This window comes from Sus scrofa, chromosome 8 (genome assembly GCF_054392235.1).
Source record: "Sus scrofa isolate SSC_HxYL_T2T_F1_AM1 chromosome 8, Sscrofa_HxYL_maternal_Yorkshire_Landrace_v2.0, whole genome shotgun sequence".
NCBI lineage: Eukaryota > Metazoa > Chordata > Mammalia > Artiodactyla > Suidae > Sus > Sus scrofa.
The window spans coordinates 118,224,558-118,245,266 of record NC_139390.1 but is presented as its reverse complement, the minus strand read 5'-3'; the positions used below and the strand labels follow the sequence as shown (position 1 = coordinate 118,245,266).

Genomic DNA, 20,709 nt, shown 5'->3' with positions numbered 1-20,709 from the left:
CTGAGAATTTCTCCCAAATAGAATTATTTTAAATTGTTAAAAAATTAAATACATTTATTTACTCTTTTACTTTGAAAATTACTTTTCAAAAACTCTCTCAAAATGATAACGAAATGTCTGTATCTAGAGAAAAGATTTAAAATTCCAGGCATTTATATACCATTTTACTCCCCTAAATTTCTTTTCAGATACACACTCAATGACAGAAACCTTGGCCGGATTGTCACCATAGCAGAACCATTCAACACTGAACTACAGCTCTGGCAGGTATGAAGATAAATTTCTCTACACTTGTCTAGGAAGGAACATAATTCACTTTTTTTTTCAAGTAGAAATGATATTTTCTCTACTCAGATCCCAGAAGACAAGGAAAAAGAAATAATTCTTATATATAAGTAAATGTACACCTATTTTTTTCTAAACTGAAGAAAAAATTCAAATAACCAAGAAATAAAGTTTAAAAGTTGAGAAAGGTGAGGCCTTGGGAGGCTTGGGAGGCTCCATGAGACCATTCAGTTTACCACATCATGAACAGTCTCCCCTTTCCAGGTAAATGTAACCCTGGGATAAGCTGGTCAAAATTTGATTCCTTTCAGAATTCAGAGTTTGGGAATTTCAAAACCAAGACCAAATCTTTCAAATTTCAAGTATCTCAACTCCCAAGAAGAAAATGTTCATTAATGTTGGACAAATAGAGATTTATGAATATTCAGTATCTATATTAGATACTGGAATGTTAGCATTCCTCTGTGTGTTGAGAAACAAAATAATTATTAATTTCGTAAATTGCAAATACTACCATGGTTAACTATGGAGGAGGCTTTTGGAGGGAAGAGGGAAAAGAGAACCAAATTTAACAGAGTTTTTTTTTTTAATAAGCCCTCAATATGGGAACTCAAAGTATATTAAAATACTTCAGACTCCTGGAGAGAAAGGCTAATAAGCTAAGCGATCATTCCACAGACCAGATTTTCCAGGGAATACCCTGAGGAACAGGCAGAAAATTGAGAAACCTGCAGAAGCAGAAAGGGCACACCAGCTTCCAGTGTGCTGCTCTCCTTCCCCAGTATGTCTGAGACTCTTTTGAGGGACATGCTGCCAGGCATCCAAAAGCCATGGGGGGAGTTCCCGTCGTGGTGCAGCGGAAATGAATCCGACTAGGAACCATGAGGTTTCAGATTCAATCCCTGGCTTCGCTCAGTGGGTTAAGAATCCGGTGTTTCCGTGAGCTGTGGTGTAGGTCGAAGATGAGACTCAGATCCTGCATTGCTAGGCTGTGGCATAGGCCGGCACCTACAGCTCTACTTAGACCCCTAGCCTGGGAACCTCCATATGCCACGGGAGCAGCCCTAAAAAAACAAAAAACAACAACAACAACAACAACAAAAAGCCATGGGGAATGAGCGCTAATGAGAGATGGGCTCAATTTAAATGATGCACCAAAAGATATATCTCAATGTTGTACAGTGATGCTGAATTTCCAGAGAAGAAGGAAACAAATCCAGAGTGTAAAAAAAAATTTGAAGAATAATTGGGCTTAAAATTACTCCCTTATTTCCTTCTCTTTTATAGATGGAGAGCTTTTTCAAAAGATATCCAGAAGCTGGAGCAGGAGAAAAACCTAGAGAGCAAGTACTGGAAACAGTAAAAAACAATATTGAATGGCTAAAACAAAACAGAGACACCATAAGAGACTGGTTTTTTAATTGAACGGTTAATGTGTTCAAATATCATATATTAATTCTGTGAATCTATTGTTTTTCCTGTTAAATATCTGGTGGCCTAATTTACAAGCACTAGGAAGAGAGTCATACATAGACACTGCTTTTTCTAAGTACTGTGTTTATATGTCTTGCAAAGCTTTTAAATTGTTCCTCTTTGTTTATGAAGGAAGGTACTAATAGAGTAGTTAATGTACTCAGGGATTTCTTCCAAGTGTACTTCCTAGGAGATTCTTTACAAACTGAAGAGAATTTAATAGCCATTTTAATGTCTTTAAATATCATTCTTTGTATCTTAAACCTGTGAAAATAGAACAGTTTGGTCTTAGTTTTACATTTTTAGTACCAAAGAAATACCACTTAATCTTCTCTCTTGATTGATTTTTAAAGTTTAAATACCAGTACTTGAGGGACCAATATTACCATCTTAATCTTTATTTTATTATTCAGAATTATACAAATCTAATGTAATTGTATTCATATATGTTTTACTTCTTTAAATCCTATCAAAGTAACCCAGGCTTAGATTTTACTCAAGGATTTCATGAATTAGCCAAAGACATGCCTGAGTGTTTGTTGCCTTTGTTCTTATAAAATCAACAAAAGAACTCTCCTCTCCTTAAAATAAACCTGAATGATTACCTTGAAAAAAATACCTTGTTTTCCAGTGTCACTTTACTCTCAAATAATAATGACTGCAGCATTCCTCAAATAATTTAGCAGGAGGCAAATTCAAGAATCCAGTCTTTTTCATGCTTGGTACTCTGTCATCTTGCTCCATTCCCTACAAAGCTCCTTCAAATAAGCTATGAAATTAGAGGGAAGATAGTGCTTAACTCTACTCCATGGATTTTAGAGGAAAGGGGCTAAATAATTGGAAACTGGTCAGGAAAGAGAGAAGGCTGATTATTCCATAAAACTAAATGGAATTAGAATTTATCTTTGACCGAACCTAGGGATCTAAGTGTGAAAAATGACGAAACCCATGGATGTCCCCAACATGACTCTGCATATCTGAGGATATTTCTTATATATAACTTTTATGTATAAACCCCTAGATCCTAGTCCATACAGAATAGCACTGATCAAATTTACATTAATGACTTTATTAAAGACATCAATTTTGTAGAAGCTGGTGGCAAGAACATGTTTAATATGGCACTTGATGCCTAGTAGAGCCACAATACGAGTCCAACAGGCAAAAAAGATGGTAAATTACTATGTTGCAATCCGCTATATCTAGAAAATCTAAATATATTTGGAACTTTAAGAAGTATAAGATAATTTAAGATTGGTTTGATTATAACTGAAACACGTGGGAACGATCAAAATTTTAGCTTTGACTTTACATAAAAATGTGCCCTAATCAAGGACTCAAACTTTGTCAACTCTCCTATTGCCGTCTCTTAATGATCACTCCTCAATCCACATATCTAAATTGGCAAATTCAAATGCAGACTGAAGAGAAAAAAGATAAACAAATTTTCACACTAAAACTTTCAACTTTTAAAATATTAATTACTTCAGAAGAAAAAAACAGATTAACATCATAAATCATCAGGAAAACCCAATATCCTCACAGGGATTAACACCCTAACTTCAAATTGACCACAATCAAAACCAGTACTTGAAGTTTATGTATTGCTTCAAGTGGACAAATAAGGAAGTGGAATGGTTTATCCTTTGGCTTTATGTAATAAATAAATTCTTAAAAGAAAAATATAAGTTTGAGGGGGGTGGTAAATCAAACAGATTTCAACTTGCCTACAAATCATTGTTTCATTCTACTTCCTAAAGCACTAAAACTGACAGTGAATTGTGTTTAGTTCTCTTCATCCCATGTGAAAAAGAGCTGTACACACTTTAGTATAACTCTACTAGCCCATTAGGCTCTTCTCACCAGAACTAGACCAGTATCTGGTTTTTAAAAGGCTGATGTCCAATAGACACATCTATGCCAAGAATAGTTTACTACTGCGCTTACTTGGTTGTGTCATGATTTTTTCAGGGAAAAAAATGTAGTATGTTGTATCGAAAATTAAACCACAATAAAACGCCAACTTTAAGGAATTAACGGGAAGAAATGACAAGCAAAGTTATGCAGCAATAAGTAGGGCCAATAATAATTATTGCCTTCCTTCCAGGCAGTTTATTCCTATATTCCAGATCATTGCTGTGCTCCACATAAATATAAACTAGGAGTTTAAATAATAAACTATGAACATAAAAGAAATAGGTAGGAAGGGAAGTTCTGGGAAGCAGAGATAGACAGCTGGGTTGAAGACAATGGTATTCCTACAGTTTATCCTCCATGCTGGTGAAGTGTTAGTCCCAAAATAGATAAATATAAGGTGAGAACAAAAATCTAGAGCAGTGATTCTCAAAGCAGGTTAAAAATAAGCAGGAAACAGAAGGAAGGGGAGTAGAATTACCAATGAAGCTTTCCAAAACCTTGCAAAATAATAATAATGATAATATAATAGCCAACTCCTTTTTATACCAAGCCCTGCTCAAAACGCAAGCACTTCATATACATCAATTTCTATATTTAAATTTTACAAAAACCCCATGAGGTAGGTACTGTTAATATCCCTATCTTACAGATGGAGAAACTGAAATAAAGAAGTCATAGAAGTTACCCAAGGCCATAAAAATAGAAGCTAGTCAGTTTATCACCAGAATCTATATTCTTAACCATGTGTTCAAGTAGAAACGTGTGTTTTACAGTTAAAGTGATCTGGGTTTGAATTTCATCTACTTGCCCTTAATCTCACTGTTGTTCAGTTTTCTCATCTATAAAGTGGGGATAAAAATAATCACTACCTCAGTGGGTTGTTGTGAGGATTAAATTCAAAAAATGCATGTAAAGGATGTACGTGTGGGGAAATAATAATCACTCAATAAACATTAGATGCTGTTTTTGTTACTGTTATGAGATCTCTTAGTCCTCACTTAAGACGTCAGTTTGGAGAATAATATAAAGTTGGATTCAGGAACAACGAAGCCTAAGCAACTGAAGGTTCTAAGGAAAGGCAATGTGTCAGACTATGTTATTGTTCATAAATAGTAACTACCCCTCCCTAGAGAAAATTCCATTTTCTCATCCCACTGAAGTCTACCATGATTATGTGACTTGCTTTGGCTGGTGAAATATGAGTGAAAGTGATACGTGTTGATTTCAGGCAGAAATGTCCAGAGGCAGCAAATGGTTTGCCTTGTTGTCCATTTTTCTTATGCCATTAGATCCAGCAATGTTCCAGATAGAGACTGTTCTCTTAGCCTGAATTTCAGAATAAAAACAATGAAACCAAAAATTGGTTCTCTGAAATGAGCAAAATTGACAAACTTTTAGCCAGATTGACCAAGAAAAAAAGTGAGAAGACTTAAATTACTGAAACTAGGAATGAAAGAAGAGACATCACTACCAACCTTACAGAGATTAAAATAAATAAATAAATAGAAATTATGTATAACCATTTGCCAACAAATTAGATAACAGGTGAAATGGACAAATTCCTAGAAAAACACAAACTATCAAACTGACTCAAGAAGAAATAGATAATCTGAATAGACATACAACAACTAAAGAGGTTTATTTAATAATTAAAAAGAAAACACTTCCCAAAAGGAAAAGATCAGGACCAGATAGCTTCCTTAACCAATTCTACCAAACATTTAAAGAAAAATTAGTACCAATCCTTCACAAACTTGCAAAAAACAGATGAAGAGGGAACACTTAGCAATTTACTCTATGAGGTCATTAGTACTGTGACCCCACAGTCAGGCAAAGACATCACAAGAAAAAAATCTCCAAAATTACAGGTCAACATCCTTTTTGAATATATAAACAAAATACTAGCAAACCAAATCTAGCAACATAAAAAAAAAAATGATTAAAGACCATGACCAACTGCCAAGTGGAATTTACCCAAGAACACAAAGTTATTTTGACATATGAAAATCAATGTGATATACTATGTTGACAGAATAAGGACAAAAACCACATGATCATCCCCATAGTACTGAAGAAGCATTTGACAAAGTCCAGCACCCTTTCACGATAAAACATTCAACAAGCTAGTAACAGAATGGAGCTTCCTCAACCTGGTAAAGGGCACCTATGAAACACCAACAGCTAACATTACACATATAGGTAAAAGACTGAATGTTTTGCCCCTAAGATCAGTAATAGAACAAGGATGTTTACACTTGCAACCCTACTCAACATTGTAGTGGAAGTTCTTGCAATGGCAATTAAGTAAGAAAAGGAAACAAGAGACATCCAAATTGAAAAGGGAAAGAGTAAAATGATCTCCATTATCAAATGACATGATCTTGCACATAGAAAATACTAAGGCACACACACACATTCACACACAATTACTAATAAATGAGTTCAGCAAAGTTGAGGTCAATATACAAAAATTAATTGTATTTTATACTCTAGCAATTACAAATAAGAAAATGAAATTAACTACATCCCAAGACCACCTAAATGGCTAAAATACTTAGGAATAAATTTAACAAAAGAAGGTTAAAACTTGTAGACCTAAAACTAAGAAACATTATTGAAAAGATTTAAAGGTCTAAATAGATGGAAAGACATCTCAGGTTCATAGATTGGAAGACTTAATATTGTGAAAACAGCAATACTCCCCAAATTGATCTATAGATCCAACATGATCCCTATAAAATCCCAGCTTTCTTTTTTGCAGAAACTGATAACCTGATGATAAAATTCATGTTGAAGTGAACACAGAATAACCAAAAGAATCTCAAAATAAGAACAAAGTTGTAGAACTAACATTTCTCAAATTTGAAACTTACTACACAGCTACAGTAATACAATATGATACTGCCATAAGGATAGACATATAGGTTAATGGAATAGAAATGAGAGTCCAGAAATAAATACTTATATATATGGTCATTTGATTTTTGACAAGACAATTGAACGGGGGAAAACAGATTTTTTTAATAAATGGTGCGAGGATAACTGGATATCCACATGCCAAAAAGTAAGCTCAACCACTTTCTTACACCATACCCCAAAATTAACTCAAAATGCATCACAGACCTAAAAGCTTAAACTACAAAACTACTTTAAAAAATGTGAGTAAATTTTTGTGACCTTGGATTAGGCAATGACTTCTTAGACATGACACCAAAAGCATAAGCCACAAAAGAAAAAAATAAATCAGACCACATAAAAATTTAAAACTTTAGTGCTGCAAATGATGTTATCGAGAAAGTGATAAGACAACCCACAGTATGGAAGAAAATATCTGTAAATCAAATACTTGATTAGAGACTGGTATGCAGAATATATAAAGACCCCTTACAACTCAATAATAAGACAAATGACCCAATTAAAAATGGGCAAAAGATTTGAGCAGATATTTCTCTAAAGATAAACGAGCATCTGATAAGCACATGAAAAGATGCTCAACATTATAAATTATTAGTGAAATACAAATTAAAACCTTCACACCCACTAGGATGGCAATAATAAAAAAAGACAGACAATAACAACTGTTGGCAAGGATATGGAGAAATTGGAACCTTCATACATTGCTAGTAGGAATTTAAAATGCTGCAGCTGCTTTGGAAAACATTTTGGCAGTTCTTCAAAATATCAGGCATAGAGTTATTATATGACCCAGCAATTTTATTCCTAGGTATATATCCAAGAAAAATGAAAACATATGCCCACACAAAAACTTGTATGCAAATGTTTATAGCAACATTATTCATAATAGTCAAAAATGAAAACAAGCCAAATTATGAATGAATTAAAAAATATAGTATATACCTGTAATTGAACATTATGGAAAAGGAATAAAATTTTGATACATGACACAAAATATATGAACCTTAAAAACCATTTAATTGTACACTTTAGGTAAATTTTATGGTATGTATATCATGGCTCAATAAGATGTTTTTTGCTTTTGTTTTGTCTTTTTTAGGGCTGCACCCAAGGCATACGGAGGTTCCCAGGCTAGGGGTCAAATCAGAGCTGTAGCCCCTGACCTACACCATAGCCACAGCAAGGCCAGATCTGAGCTGCGTCTGCAACCTACACCTCAGCTCAAGGTAACGCCAGATCCTTAACCCACTGAGCAAAGCCAGGGATCGAACCTGTGTCCTCATGGAGGCTAGTCAGATTCATTTCCGCTGAGCCACAACAGGAACTCTTCGATGAGATATTTTTAAAAGTCACCCAGAAATTTAAAAAAGAGAAGGAATATCTCCAAATACATGAAATCAAAACAGAGATACCATTTTTTACCTACCAGATTAACCAAAACTAAAGAGACTGGTAAAATTGGTGAGGGGATGGGAAAATTGCACTTTCATCAAAGCTGGTAAATGGGAAGGAATTTGAAAACATATTTTATAATTTTAAATATGCTTTTCCTTTGATCCAGCAATACAATTTCTAGAGACTTATCCTTTAGATGCTGTATAAAGGCATTTACTTGGTATACAAAGATGAAAAGATTTTCACTGCACAGCTCCTGAAAGTGAAAAACCTATGCTAGTTACTAAACTTGTAAAATAAACTATGATGTTCCTATACACTAATATAAGACACCAGTATTCATTCCTACATGTTCTACTTTCTTTTCCATTATGGCTAAGCTCCTAGCTAAGGCCAAGGCACTAGATCTCATTTTTATTCAACTGCTCAAAGCATTGCACTAGTAAATCTACATTCTCTCTCTTATACCATCAGTGTTTCCTTATCTACTAGCTTCATTGCATCAGCAGGGAACCATGCTATTATTTCCCAAAATGTTAAAAGTTAAAAAAAAAAAAATCTCTTAACCCTATTTCTTGTTTCAGATATCTCCTTTACTGACTGCAAAATTCATCTAAAGAGTTGTCTCTGCTTTTTTTAGAGGAGAACTTAACAGAAACGATCATATTTTAAATGAGTATGCCATCAAACCTAGAAAGTTCACTATTAGGAATCCCTTTTAGATAAAACCTAAAAATACTCACCTATTAATTCAATCAATATCATTGAGCATTTATGTCTAAGATCTGTTCTAGAAACTGGCACAGTTACCTTTATCAGAGAATAAAAGGCAAACCCAATACAAAAAAGAGTTGCCTAAAATTTCTCCCTTGGAGTTCCTGTTGTGGCACAGCCAAAACAAATCTGACTAGGAACCATGAGGTTGCGGGTTCGATCCCTGGCCTTGCTCAGTGGGTTAAGGATCTGGCATTGCTGTGAGCTATGGTGTAGGTCTCAGATGTGGCTCGGATTCTGCATTGCTGTGGCTGTGGTGTAGGCCAGCAGCTGTAGCTCCAATTTGACCCCTAGCCTTGGAAGCTCCATATGCCATGGCTGCAGCCATAAAAAGCAAAAAAAATTTAAAAATAAAATAAAATAAAATTTCTCCCTTGAGCTCATTCTAAGCAGACTTTTATACCCATAATTCTGGTAAAATGTGGTAAATTCTGCTAAATTCAGGTCAATTCTCAAAAACAATTCTACAGAAAGCCAAAATAATAGTGTCCAAGTATATACATCTAATTGGTATCTGACTTAATCTAAAGTTAAATTTTAGGACTTCTAGACAGATGAAATGGACTATATTTCCTTCAGATAACCTCTCGAAAATACTATTTTCAACTGAGTTTTTATGTTTCATCAAAACAGTAGTGAATTTGAATACAGATTTTTCTATCTTGCTACTTTAACAATCAGATGAACTGAAGGAAATGTTGACATACTATTATAAATGTTGAGAAGCAACTGTCTGAGTAAAAGTCCGCTCCAAAAGTAGAACCATTGTGCAAAGGTAGGATTTTCCCAGATAAATAATTTTGCATCATCTATCTAAAACACTGGCTAAAGATTAAGGTCCCCACATTATAGGACGTACAGGATGACTCCAACTGTTTTAACCCAAGAAAAATTTAAAGAAAATATTGCTAAGCTTCCTTCTCAGTCATCTTCCCTTAAGGGAAAAAAATAAAACTTTTGATAAAGTATTATAAAATCTTTAAGATATCTTTGCAATTAATGTGTCAAGATAAATTGAAGATGTATTATAATTGGAAGGACCTATGTCAACATTATAACAATGATAATTCCTGAGTGGTGTAACTGATTCCTACCCAAGGAATTAAAGGTCCAGGTCTAAGGATCAACAAAAGCCCAAATAAATGTATACTATTCCTAAAAGATTTATCCACAACATGATAATAAGGAGATTCAATGTTCTGATTTTTCAGAAAGGTCTAAACTTGAATTTTATCAAGAAGGAAGCTATAAAAAACTTACACACAAAATCCTTGGTAAACTACGTGTATAATTTGGGGTACGTAAAGGACTGTGCTTTTTTTTCCCCTTTAATTATAAAGTCATAGGCTACACTCTGGATCAGGTCATTAGTCAATGACTGTACATAAATTATCAAAGTTTAGCTTAAACTTTTAAACCAAATGTGCAGTCATAACTTGAGAATAGAACAGAGCAACATGGGATCTATAACATTTAGGGAAGTTGGCCTTAATTTACAAAGCTGAGAAGAGTCCTAGTGGTCAACTGGGATTCTAACCTCACTCATCAAATTTGGCCACGTAACAGTACCCTTAAAATCAACCCTAGATTCTGGTTCTGACTGCCATGCTTAGATTTTCTCATGTGGATATTCTTATTTTTGTCTTTTTTTTTTTTAGGGCCACACCTGTGGCATATGGAGGTTCCCAAGCTAGGGGTCGAATCAGAGCTGCAGCTGCTGGCCTACACCAGAGCCACAGCAATGCCAGACCCAAGCTACATCTTATTTAGGAGCAAGAACTGTGCCTACTTGCATCAATTCACACTTCTTTCCTCTTCCGGGAGTCTACCTGTTCAGAGTATATGTTCCGATATTTTCAGAAATAAAGCAAACTTAGCAGGAGTTCTCATTGTGGCTCAGTGGTAACGAATCAGACTAGTATCCATGAGGACATGGGTTCGATCCCTGGTCTCACTCAGTGAGTTAAGGATCCAGTGTTGCTGTGAGCTGCAGTGAAGGTCACAGACATGGCTTGGATCCTATGTTGCTGTGGCTGTGCCTGGCAGTTACAGCTCCAATTTGATCCCTAGCCTGGGAACTTCCATGTGCCACTGATGCATCCTAAAAAGACCAACAAAAACAAAAACAAAAACAAAAAACACGCAAACTTAGCAATAAAGGCTCCCTGTGGGGTACAGAAAGTGGGCATGAAGCTGATCAGGACCTGTGGCAGAGTGGTGAGTCTACCTAATTCTCTGGGATCATCATCATTACTGGCCTCCTACGCAATGTCCTCCAACCTGGTCTTTATTTGTAACAACCCTTATTTATCTCTCAGTTGGCTAGGAAGAAGAAGACATATAAATTGCTGATGGACTAAAACTCTGACACCAATATGGAGTTTCTCCCAGACTGCACAAAACTATGTTTGTTCAACCACATCAGCTAACCGATGTACTATGTGGGGTTTTTAGATAAAAGTAGGACTGTCTGACTAGCATTATTTAGAAATATTCCCAATATTCTACTGTTTGCCTCCGAAGACACATCTTTAAATGTACAGTAGTAAATAAACATAAATTGCTAGTTTTCAATTGATATCTTAATAACAAAAACTATCAAAAAGGCTTAAGCAGTAATTTAAAGAGTTGGATAAGTCTTGTTTGAATTACAGCTTAAACTTTTTCTTGAAGGATGAGTAACATATAGCTAGAGAGACACAACAAAGTTGGGGAAACAAAGGCTGGAGATTTTATAAACTGGACACAATGTAGAAGAAAGAAGGGACTAGGATCACAATGCAGGATCATAAACTTGAACTGATGTAGTAGAGTCCAGAATATGTGAAGTCTTGAAAATTAACCTGAGGCCTTTACTCCACAGGCAATTAAGGAAATTGTCAAGAATTTAGCTAAACTACTCCATGATATTGCTTCCTCGGCATCATTTGGTTTGGTCAAGTGGCCTATAGGGACCTTAAACTGACACAAGCCCCTCATATAAGCGCATGGCCTAGATAACAACCCACAAAGTCACAAGTTCCTGATATAGCACCCCCAAAAGCTCTTGTAATCAATAGTCTCCTCTTCTCCCATGGCATTCCTCTTATGTGTTCCTTAGATACCCCATGGAGCTTACCAAAACCCTGCTCTTTTGATCTGAATTAACCAATTCTGCCCTAGCCCAGGGAACCCCAAAGCACTCCACTCGTGGACTCTAATGAAAGCATGTTCTCCAGGTCTTATCATTCTATCTGTACTCTGCCTTGACCTCCCCACGAGGCCCCTCAAGGCATGCCCTGTACTTCTAATTTCTCTAGTGGTCTGCTGAACCATGACTCACCATTCAGCACCCATTGCTCTACTTAACAAATGTTAATTAATAATGTCATGAGAGCATCACTAAAATTTTCTGAATAGAGAAATAATATACTGAAAATAAAGAATCAGAAATACTAATGTGATTTCTTTTAAATGTAAAGCGATCAGAAGTAGCAAGAGAATCAAGTACAATTAAGTGGGAAGTTTGAAGTGGTGAGAGCCTCAACAAACTGTCTTCCTTCCCTGCATCGCCAGTTTACTTAAAGCAAAACCTATGACTAGTCTCCACCTGGTCACCTATTATTCACTCCTCAATCCACCTCAGTATGATGGTTCTTGCTAAGTCAGTCTCATCTTGCCCAAACAATTAGCAAGCAACCGAGAAAACTGACTACTCTTTCCACATTAGTTTTCTAAAGTGCTACAAACTGAGTGGCTTAAACCACGGAAATTTGTTGTCTCACTGTTTTGGAGGCTAATGCCCGAAATCAAGAGGTGTGCAGGGTTGACATCTTTACTTCTGAGTGCTATGGAGGAAGGATCTGCCCCAAGCCTCTCTTGATGTTTTAGATGGCTATCTTCATGTTCACCTGGCACTCTCCCTGTGTGTGTATCTCTGTGTCCAAATTCCCCCTTTTCATAAAGACACCAGTCATTTTGAATTAGGCTCACCCTAAACATTTCACTTTCACTTGATTACCTCTGTAAAGATTCTATCTCCAATTAAAGTCACATTCTGAGGTACTGGGGGTTAGGATTTCAACGAATGAATTTTTGGGGTGACACCATTCAACCCCGAACATCCTCCTTCTTGACATTCGCTTCCTCTGGCTTCCTTAGAGCGCTCTCTCACTCTCTCTCATACATCTCTGACCACTCTTTCTCATTCTCTTTTTTCTGTTTTCTCTTCCTCCGCCTGCCCCTTAAATGTTGAAGTTTCCCAAGTTCTGTATTCCTTCTTCCTATTTTTTATTCCACATGCTACCCCTGGGGCTCCATGTCTGCATGACTTTCACTGTCATATTTAGAGAGATGCCTCCAAAACTTATATCTGAAAAATCTATAGCTCTTACATTTGTCAACACTCATGGAATTTTACAGCACAAGGGATAAACATTAATATGTGAAAATAAGAAAAAAAAATCATTTGGAGAAGATCCCAGACTGAATACAGAATTTGACCCCCAGAAGATCTAACTTAATACAAATTTATTTACAAACTCACCAAATAGGGTAGAGGGGAAAGTGCTGACCTCTATAATTATGAAAATGAGCAGAGTCTATAAGACTCAGGGCAGAAGAAACTGTGTATAAGTGCTGTACTTTAGTTGATAAAGTTGTTTCTCACAGGAGTTCTGGTTCACCCTTCTGACACTGCTTACATATCTGGTGGAACTGAACAATTAAGCAAATGGATGGCAGGCACTGGGAGCCAGGTTTCGCACTATGGGAATGAGAGGTTACAAATAAGCAGGGGAAGGAGGCTAGAATGATCCATGTGGTAACGAATTAGAGTGTGAGGCATCATTATGAACTCATGTTTCGCTTCATATAGAGACAGATGGTTACACATAGAGAAATTCATAGATATGCGTGTACAGGGATTTCAGTATGCACACACATTTTTTCTTGTTCTATCAGCTGTCAAAGACTAGAAGCAACAATACTCCAGTGGTACTGAGCACATTTAGCACCCATATTCTGATTCCTATTGCTATTTTCCAAGAAAAGAAAGCAGGACTCCTTGGAAAAATGGCTGATTTTAGGACTAGTGCAGGAAGTATACAAGAAGAGTCTGGAGCATCTTATAGTGATAGAAAGTAGGGAAGCAAAAACAAAATAAAACTCCTCACAATCATGGAAGTATGTGAAAGCGAGGGACAGAGAAACCAACCGAAAAAGCTCCCAATGGCCAAAAATGGATGAATTGATAAATGAAGTAGTACTGAATTATAACCCAAAGTATAAAATAAATATCCATGTGCCCACACTGATTAACGATTAAATTAATTAATTAATGGGGAAGAGTACATAAACCTCCATACAAAAGTCCGTATAACTGATGTAGATACTCTGCCCTCAAGGAGGTGGAGCACAGCTTCCCTTTCAAGTGTGGACTATGCACAATGACCTCCTTCTAGAGTATAGCACAGACAGGGAGAAAAAGGCAACTTTAAAGTGGAGACCCTGAGAAATACTACTCAGCCAGTGTTCCATGTCAACAGCAGCGATACTGATAATATGTACCTTTCACATGATGTGATGAGACGGCACTTCACCTCTGTGGTCATTCTCCCCAAATCCATAACCTAAATGCAATAATGAGAAAAACATCAGGCAAATTGCAACTGAGTGATGTTCTACAAAATATAGGACTTGTACTCAAAACTGTCAAAGTCATCAAAAACAATAAAGTCTGAGAAATTGTTACAACCAAGAGGAGTGCCAAGGACACACAACCATTAAATGCAAAATGGTACCCTCGATGGCATCTTGAAACAGGAAAAGAGCAATAGATAGAAATGAAGGAAATCTGAACAGGTATGGAATTTGGTTGATGAAGATAAGATTCAAGTACTATTTATCAAGTATATAAATGATTCCTTAATAGTGCCCTTGTTCTTGCTAAATTTCTTCCAGCATGATGAACTAGAAAGAGGATGGGCTATGCCATCAACCAGACCAGCTCTGGTCTCTGCTTCACCTCTTCATAACTGTTGGATCCTGAACAAGTTATTTTTAACTTCACTAAGCCTATTTCCTCATTTTAAAAAGGTGCTAATATCTGCTTAAGAAGACTTTCAGGATAAAATGAGATAAGTTTACATAAAACACCTAGCACAGTAACTGGCACAAAACAGGAGCTCAATAAATGCTGAAATGCAACCTTTTTGCAAGTTGCAATGAGACTTAGAAGTCAAAAAGGGCAGGTCTTGTTAGAACTTTTTGTAAACCTTCACCTTGTATTCATTTAGTCTTTGCTTATTTGAGATCTAATTATACCTTGCCTATTTGAAAAGTTCTTTCTAAATATCCATTATTTTATTAAAAAATCTGAAGTTTGAATGTTTACTGTAAGTCTAATGTTGCAGATTAACACTTTGCCACTGACACTTAAGGGGTGGACATCACTTTCTAGAAATTAAAATATTTTGAATGCGATATGCCTTTGAAAAGGCATAACAGCTTCTCTCAGCTGTTAGAACTTTCTGTAAATCTTTGAAAAGGCATCACAGCCTCTCTCAGCTGTTAGAACGTTTTGTAAATCTTCACCTTGTATTCATTTAGTCTTTGCTTATTTGAGATCTAATTATACCTTGCCTATTTGAAAAGTTCTTTCTAAATATCCATATTTTATTAAAAAAGAAAGCAGGTAGGAGTTCCCATCACGGCACAGTGGAAACAAATCTGACTAGGATCCATGATGTTGCAAGTTCGATCTCTGGCCTTGCTGAGAGGATTAAGGATCCACTGTTGCAGTGAGCTGTGGTGTAGGTCACAGATGTGGCTCAGATCCTGTGTTGCTGTGGCTCTGGTGTAGGCTGGCAGCTGTAGCTCTGATTGGATCCCTAGCCTGGGAACCTCCCTATGCTGTGGGTGAGGCCCTAAAAAGCACACACACACACACACACACACACACACACACACAAACACACAAAGAGAGCAGGTAAAAGAGAACAACCATTCAATTCCCTGTAATGGTGAATAAGAAAAGTGATATACACAAAGCATTTTGGTCATGAATTGTCCCTTAAAAAAAAGTTCTTTCTAATTGCAAAAAAGAAAATTCAGTAAAAGCAACCAAAAGCATCTCAGGCCTAATACCGTGCTGAAACACAAAAGTGTAAGCCAAAAGTTAAGAGTGCCTTCATAATCTACTTGGTTACCAACGTACCAAACACTGAACAGAGTAATATGAACCCACAATATATACATGACAATAAACATTACAATATTTTTAAAAAGAAAGAACTGTGGGTGGGAAAAAGACAACATGTGAACAGCAAAGCAATGCAATTTCCAAAGTTTCCTGTTCTTTACTGACCGCGGAAAAAAGCTCTTTTCATGAGATTAGTCCTCACATATTAAGAATTAAGAGCAGCCTCTAGTGGCAGGTTAAGGATTTTACAGAGTGACCGTGCAGAAACCAAAATGCTTTCCAGTTCTTTCACTAATAGCTCTGAGCAAAAAGTACATTTCGTCCAAGAAACCCAGGAAAGCTCGCTAATCACCTTAGCAAATAATAACTGCACCCCCACTTTGAGTGTTCTTAATAGTTACTATTTTATTCGTATTCTTTTCTATATGTGCAGTTTCTCTGTAGACAGAGATACGCTATTAATGGAATGGGCTACTACCTGAACCATGGCGCGCGCGGGGGGGGGGGGGCCCGCAGGACGTGGGAGACAGTATTTAATTGTAAGGAAGGAAAGGGCTGACAAAACCTAAATGAAAACAGATAGGTTTGATGAACGAAGTCCGACTGAGTCCAATTCTCACTTAGCCTTTCTATCTCCCTAAATCAAGGGTGAGCAAAAGAAGACATATTCTGAGGAGACGAGAAATATCTTCACCTGAGAGAATGAATTTTCCTGAATCCCCTTTCATCTTTTCAAAGGGGGACCTTTTCTCGGGCAGTGCAAGGGAAAGGCTGGAAATACACCACATAAACGTTTCCCTTTCTCACTACTTATGAAATTTAAATAAAGAAAATGTTTTTCCTCATCAATTATTGCTACAAAGACACCGACGTTACCTTTGCCTAAAACTCAAAGAGCGGTGCTGTTAAGTGAGGTCTGTCTACAGCGACAGCTCTCCTGCTTCGGTGCAAATAACGCTCCGCGCTCCACACAGGGACAACCGGAAAGCTTTAGGAACGTCCAGGGACAGACATTTTCAGTTTCCACAAAGGACAGCGCCAGGGAATTTCGCACTTTGACATATATCATCGCCTCCCCCGCCGTGAAATCGCAGGCCCCACCATCTGGGAAAGTGAGCAACGGAGAAGGTTGCAAACCTCGCCCGCCTTCCAGGTGTGTGGATCCCCTTACCGGTTCGCCGGCGCCCAGACGACCGCCTGCTCCGCGCCTTCCTCCGCGCGGCCGGCAGCGCCGAGGTTGCGATGCGCCTGGAGCGCACGCAGCCGAGGCCCAAGCCGCGCACGGCGTCCGCACACCCGGCCCCGACCCCGCGCCTCGGCCCGAGGGGCCCCGCCTCGCCCTCCACCGCCCAGTAGCCCCGGGCGAGCCGCCGGCGCAGGACCGCGGGCCTCGCGCGCCGACCCAGGCCTCCTCCCGAGCAGAGCGCCGCGAGGCCGCCCCACCTCAGAGCGAGGAGCTGAAAGTGCGCGCAGAGAGGCCCGGGGGCGCGGACCAGCTTCAGGCTCCTCAGAATACAGGGAGCTCTGGGTCTTGGAGGGGGGAAGGCAGGCTCGAAAAAGGCAGAAGTGACTGCAGCCCCGAGCAGGACCTACCTAACTGGGCTCCCGGGGCCGGAATCCCCGCCTCGGCCGGCGGCGAGCGGCCGCGGGGGCGCAGGCTGGTCCCGGCCTTGGGGGCGGGGCTTCTGCTCTCCGGGGTCCCGGGAGCCCCCGGCAGGGCCCGCCGCGCGGGTTCGCCAGACGAGGGGTGTGCGCGGCTGGATTCATTCACGTCTCGGTGGAAAGGCTGCTAATTGTTCCTTCACTTGGGGAAGGAGAGCGGAAGCAAAATTTGTAAAACCCTGACAGGCCTCTTAGTCCCACGAGTTCCTCCTGAAATGACTTCAAGGGAGAGTGAGTCGTAAAACAATATTACCTTCTTTCACATAATTAATATAATCATTTACTTCTTAGAGCTTGTCTTTCACAGGTCCTTTCAAATAAATTAATCTAGAATATATTTTATTATATTTTATTTATGAAAAATCCCTACCTTCTTGTGGGAATGCTGCAATGATGAATTAATATTTGCTAAGCACTTGGATGGTGAAAACTACGTAAAACTTGATGGAGTAACTCTATTATTGATACAGAAAAACTAGCTTGATGGGTTTGGTAACCCCTACCATCTGCTTTATTAGTTGAAATTACACTGTAAAAAGGCTTTCTCTCTTCAGGCAAAGGGGTAGAGTACAGAAATAATTATCCAGGTAATTCATATTCCCCAGAAAATGGAATCCTGCCTTGAAAGAAAAGTGAATCTCCTGCCTGATTTCGTTTTGTCTTGCTCTACTATTATTGTCACATTTATTATTAATTACTTGTATAAATGTAATTACCTGGACAACTTCTCAATTTTAATTTCTCCTTCATGTGATTATAGATGAATTATTTGAAGGCCAGCTCTTGCATTAACAACTTGAGAATTAAGTAATGCTCTTCCTTTCATAGCAGCCCCATTTTTACTTTATTTTCAGGTATTTTAATAGAAATTTAAATAAAACTACAAAGAATTTCAAATATTTTATATCTGCATCATTAGTTGCACAGCCTTTCTGACTAGTAGAGAGGAATAAGGTTAAAAATGTCTAATTTTTCGGAAGTATATGATAACCATAGCAAAGAGAGGCATTATATCTAGAATTAGATTTCCAGTTAAACCTATTTCCACCATAATTTAGGAGGACAATTGCTCTAATTCTTCCTCTTCACTAAAGTTAACATGGTCAGAGCCCAAATAACTTGGCACTAAATGTGTTTCAAAAGTAATCTGAATAGTTTTAGAAAAAAAATATTTTTTCAATGCAGGGTTTTTAATGGTGTTCTAAAATATCCAGCAAGCAACTCTAATAATCGTTATGTAACTTCCCTATGTTCACAGAAAACATTAAAATGTAATACCACAGAAGTAGGCCAGACCACTATCATCAACTTAATAGTCATCATCATTTATATCATTTATTAAATTACTCAGTGCAACAGTGCCAATAAGTGAAGTAATGTTGTGAAATCACTAGAGGGAGCAATTCTTTTTTAGTAAATTAGTGTTACTTATCTATATATTTAGTAGTCCTGGAATGGATCTGAACATTTAACGTAATTTGAGGATAAAAATAGGCAGAATGCAAGAAAGAGATCTCAGTGAAGATGTACTGTCATTTCAAGACTTGGTTAGAGCTCTTCTTGAAGCATCTGAGGAGAAAAGAGAACCTGAAAACACAAGATAGACTAAATGTAAGATAGAAATATTCAAGCTGAACATCTGTCCGCTTTTCCATTTTGTTTTAATCTTCACACATTCATGCTTTTAGACAAAAAACACTGCCTATTAAAACTGGCATAGCATCTGACCCATTAAAAGTTCAGCAGCAATCCACAGTAACAATAGCTAATTTCCAAGTGTCTGTAATAAATGCAAATAAACTCCGGATTCAATTAAAGATACTTTTTCTAGTTAGTAATATAAGTGACAGATGTTCAGACCTACTCACATTTCTGTTATACATTTCTATTTTTAGCTGTTTGTTTCACATCAACAATTCATTTACATTTGCATCCTATTTGATATATTTCATACTTAGAATTTTAACCAAAAAAACAAATTAATATGGAATTAATAAACAGGATTCATTCAAGTGTGCCTAACTGTATTGTTTTGAATTACCTATAAAATGTTAATGTTCAATGATTTAGATCATTGAAATAAAATAAACTGAGTTATTGTCATTGAATTAATGCCAAGCTTTATACCAAAGATGCTAAAAATGTTTAAATGATAGTTTTATTTTATTTGTAAAATAATTCATTCGATTCATATTTAGTGATTTTCTACCTATCCTGGATAGTTTCAGGATCTGAGGATACAAAGATATTAAGATCCAATGTAGCTCATAATTTAGAAAATTTCCCCAATAATTTAATTATATTTATGCTTAAAAACCCAACTATGTATTTTTCAATTCAATGACTTGTATTATATTTATAGTTGTCAGCCGTCATCACAACCTACTTTTAGAACATTTCCATCCCAAATCCCCTTCTTCAAATCCTTTACTGAAAGGAGTAGCATTTCTGCTTTTTTCTTTCTTTTTCTTTTCTTTTCTTTCTTTTTTCTTTTTTTCTTTAATCACTGGGAAACTGTCTTAACAGCTCAGAGCTAGAGAAAAATTTTAGAGTCTTTCAGTTTAAGAGCCATGCTTAGAATATAAATGGTCAATTCTGGCAACTCCAAGTCAGGTATTTACTACTATTTATTTGTATGTGGATGGGCCAGATGTTCTCCAAACTTCATTCCCTAAACTCTTGCTTAAAACGTTTTTTAAAGAAATGCAGTCTGAATACTTGTGCTAGTGAATTGACAGTTGATCCTTATTTTTACTTAAAAATGAATAAAGAAGAGAGGTGACTCATGAATCTCAGGTAATGGTCAGTGTATTCCATACTGAATCTCTCTCTTCTTTCTTATTAGGCCATCTAAAATAGTATGTATTTATTTCTACAGCTTTTATCTACTATAATAATGTATCAAAGTCTCTATGACTAAAATATGAAGATGCCTAACCTTTGTTGCACTGGTAGTGTCATTTCAAATATTATCTTGCTATGAATTGAAGTGTAAATATAAGAGCCACAAAGGAAGAACCATAATTAATATACTAAGGCTAAGGATTGCACAAGTTGAGGATGGATTAATTTTCTTTGAGGTCAAACACTGAAAACTTACTTTAAGC

The 20,709-nt window shown here is 37.1% G+C and overlaps 3 protein-coding genes across 28 annotated transcripts in view; 1 reads left to right on the top strand and 2 right to left on the bottom strand.

Moving 5' to 3' along the window:
- Positions 1-2,368, top strand: part of ENPEP (glutamyl aminopeptidase) — a 93,286-nt gene extending 90,918 nt beyond the window's left edge. The window contains exons 19-20 of the mRNA NM_214017.1: positions 189-267; positions 1,573-2,368. Coding sequence (NP_999182.1) covers positions 189-267; positions 1,573-1,710 — 217 coding nt within the window. The 3' untranslated portion in view covers positions 1,711-2,368. The remainder of the gene's footprint in view (positions 1-188; positions 268-1,572) is intronic.
- The window catches only part of CASP6 (caspase 6), a 1,021,045-nt gene that overhangs the window by 769,838 nt on the left and 230,498 nt on the right, over positions 1-20,709 (bottom strand). The gene's annotated exons all lie outside the window — the stretch shown is intronic.
- ELOVL6 (ELOVL fatty acid elongase 6) overlaps positions 1-20,709 on the bottom strand; it is a 465,493-nt gene that overhangs the window by 422,426 nt on the left and 22,358 nt on the right. For 19 of the 26 annotated variants that reach the window (XM_084973217.1, XM_084973212.1, XM_084973206.1 and 16 more), the window contains exons 1-2: positions 17,534-17,560; positions 14,308-14,369 (exon numbers count right to left, since the gene is read on the bottom strand). The gene's annotated coding sequence lies outside the window, so the exon portion shown is untranslated. Of the gene's footprint in view, positions 1-14,307; positions 14,370-16,816; positions 16,954-17,077; positions 17,251-17,383; positions 17,561-20,709 lie in introns of those variants that run through there. The other 7 variants (XM_084973204.1, XM_084973197.1, XM_084973203.1 and 4 more) reach the window with 5 other exon arrangements.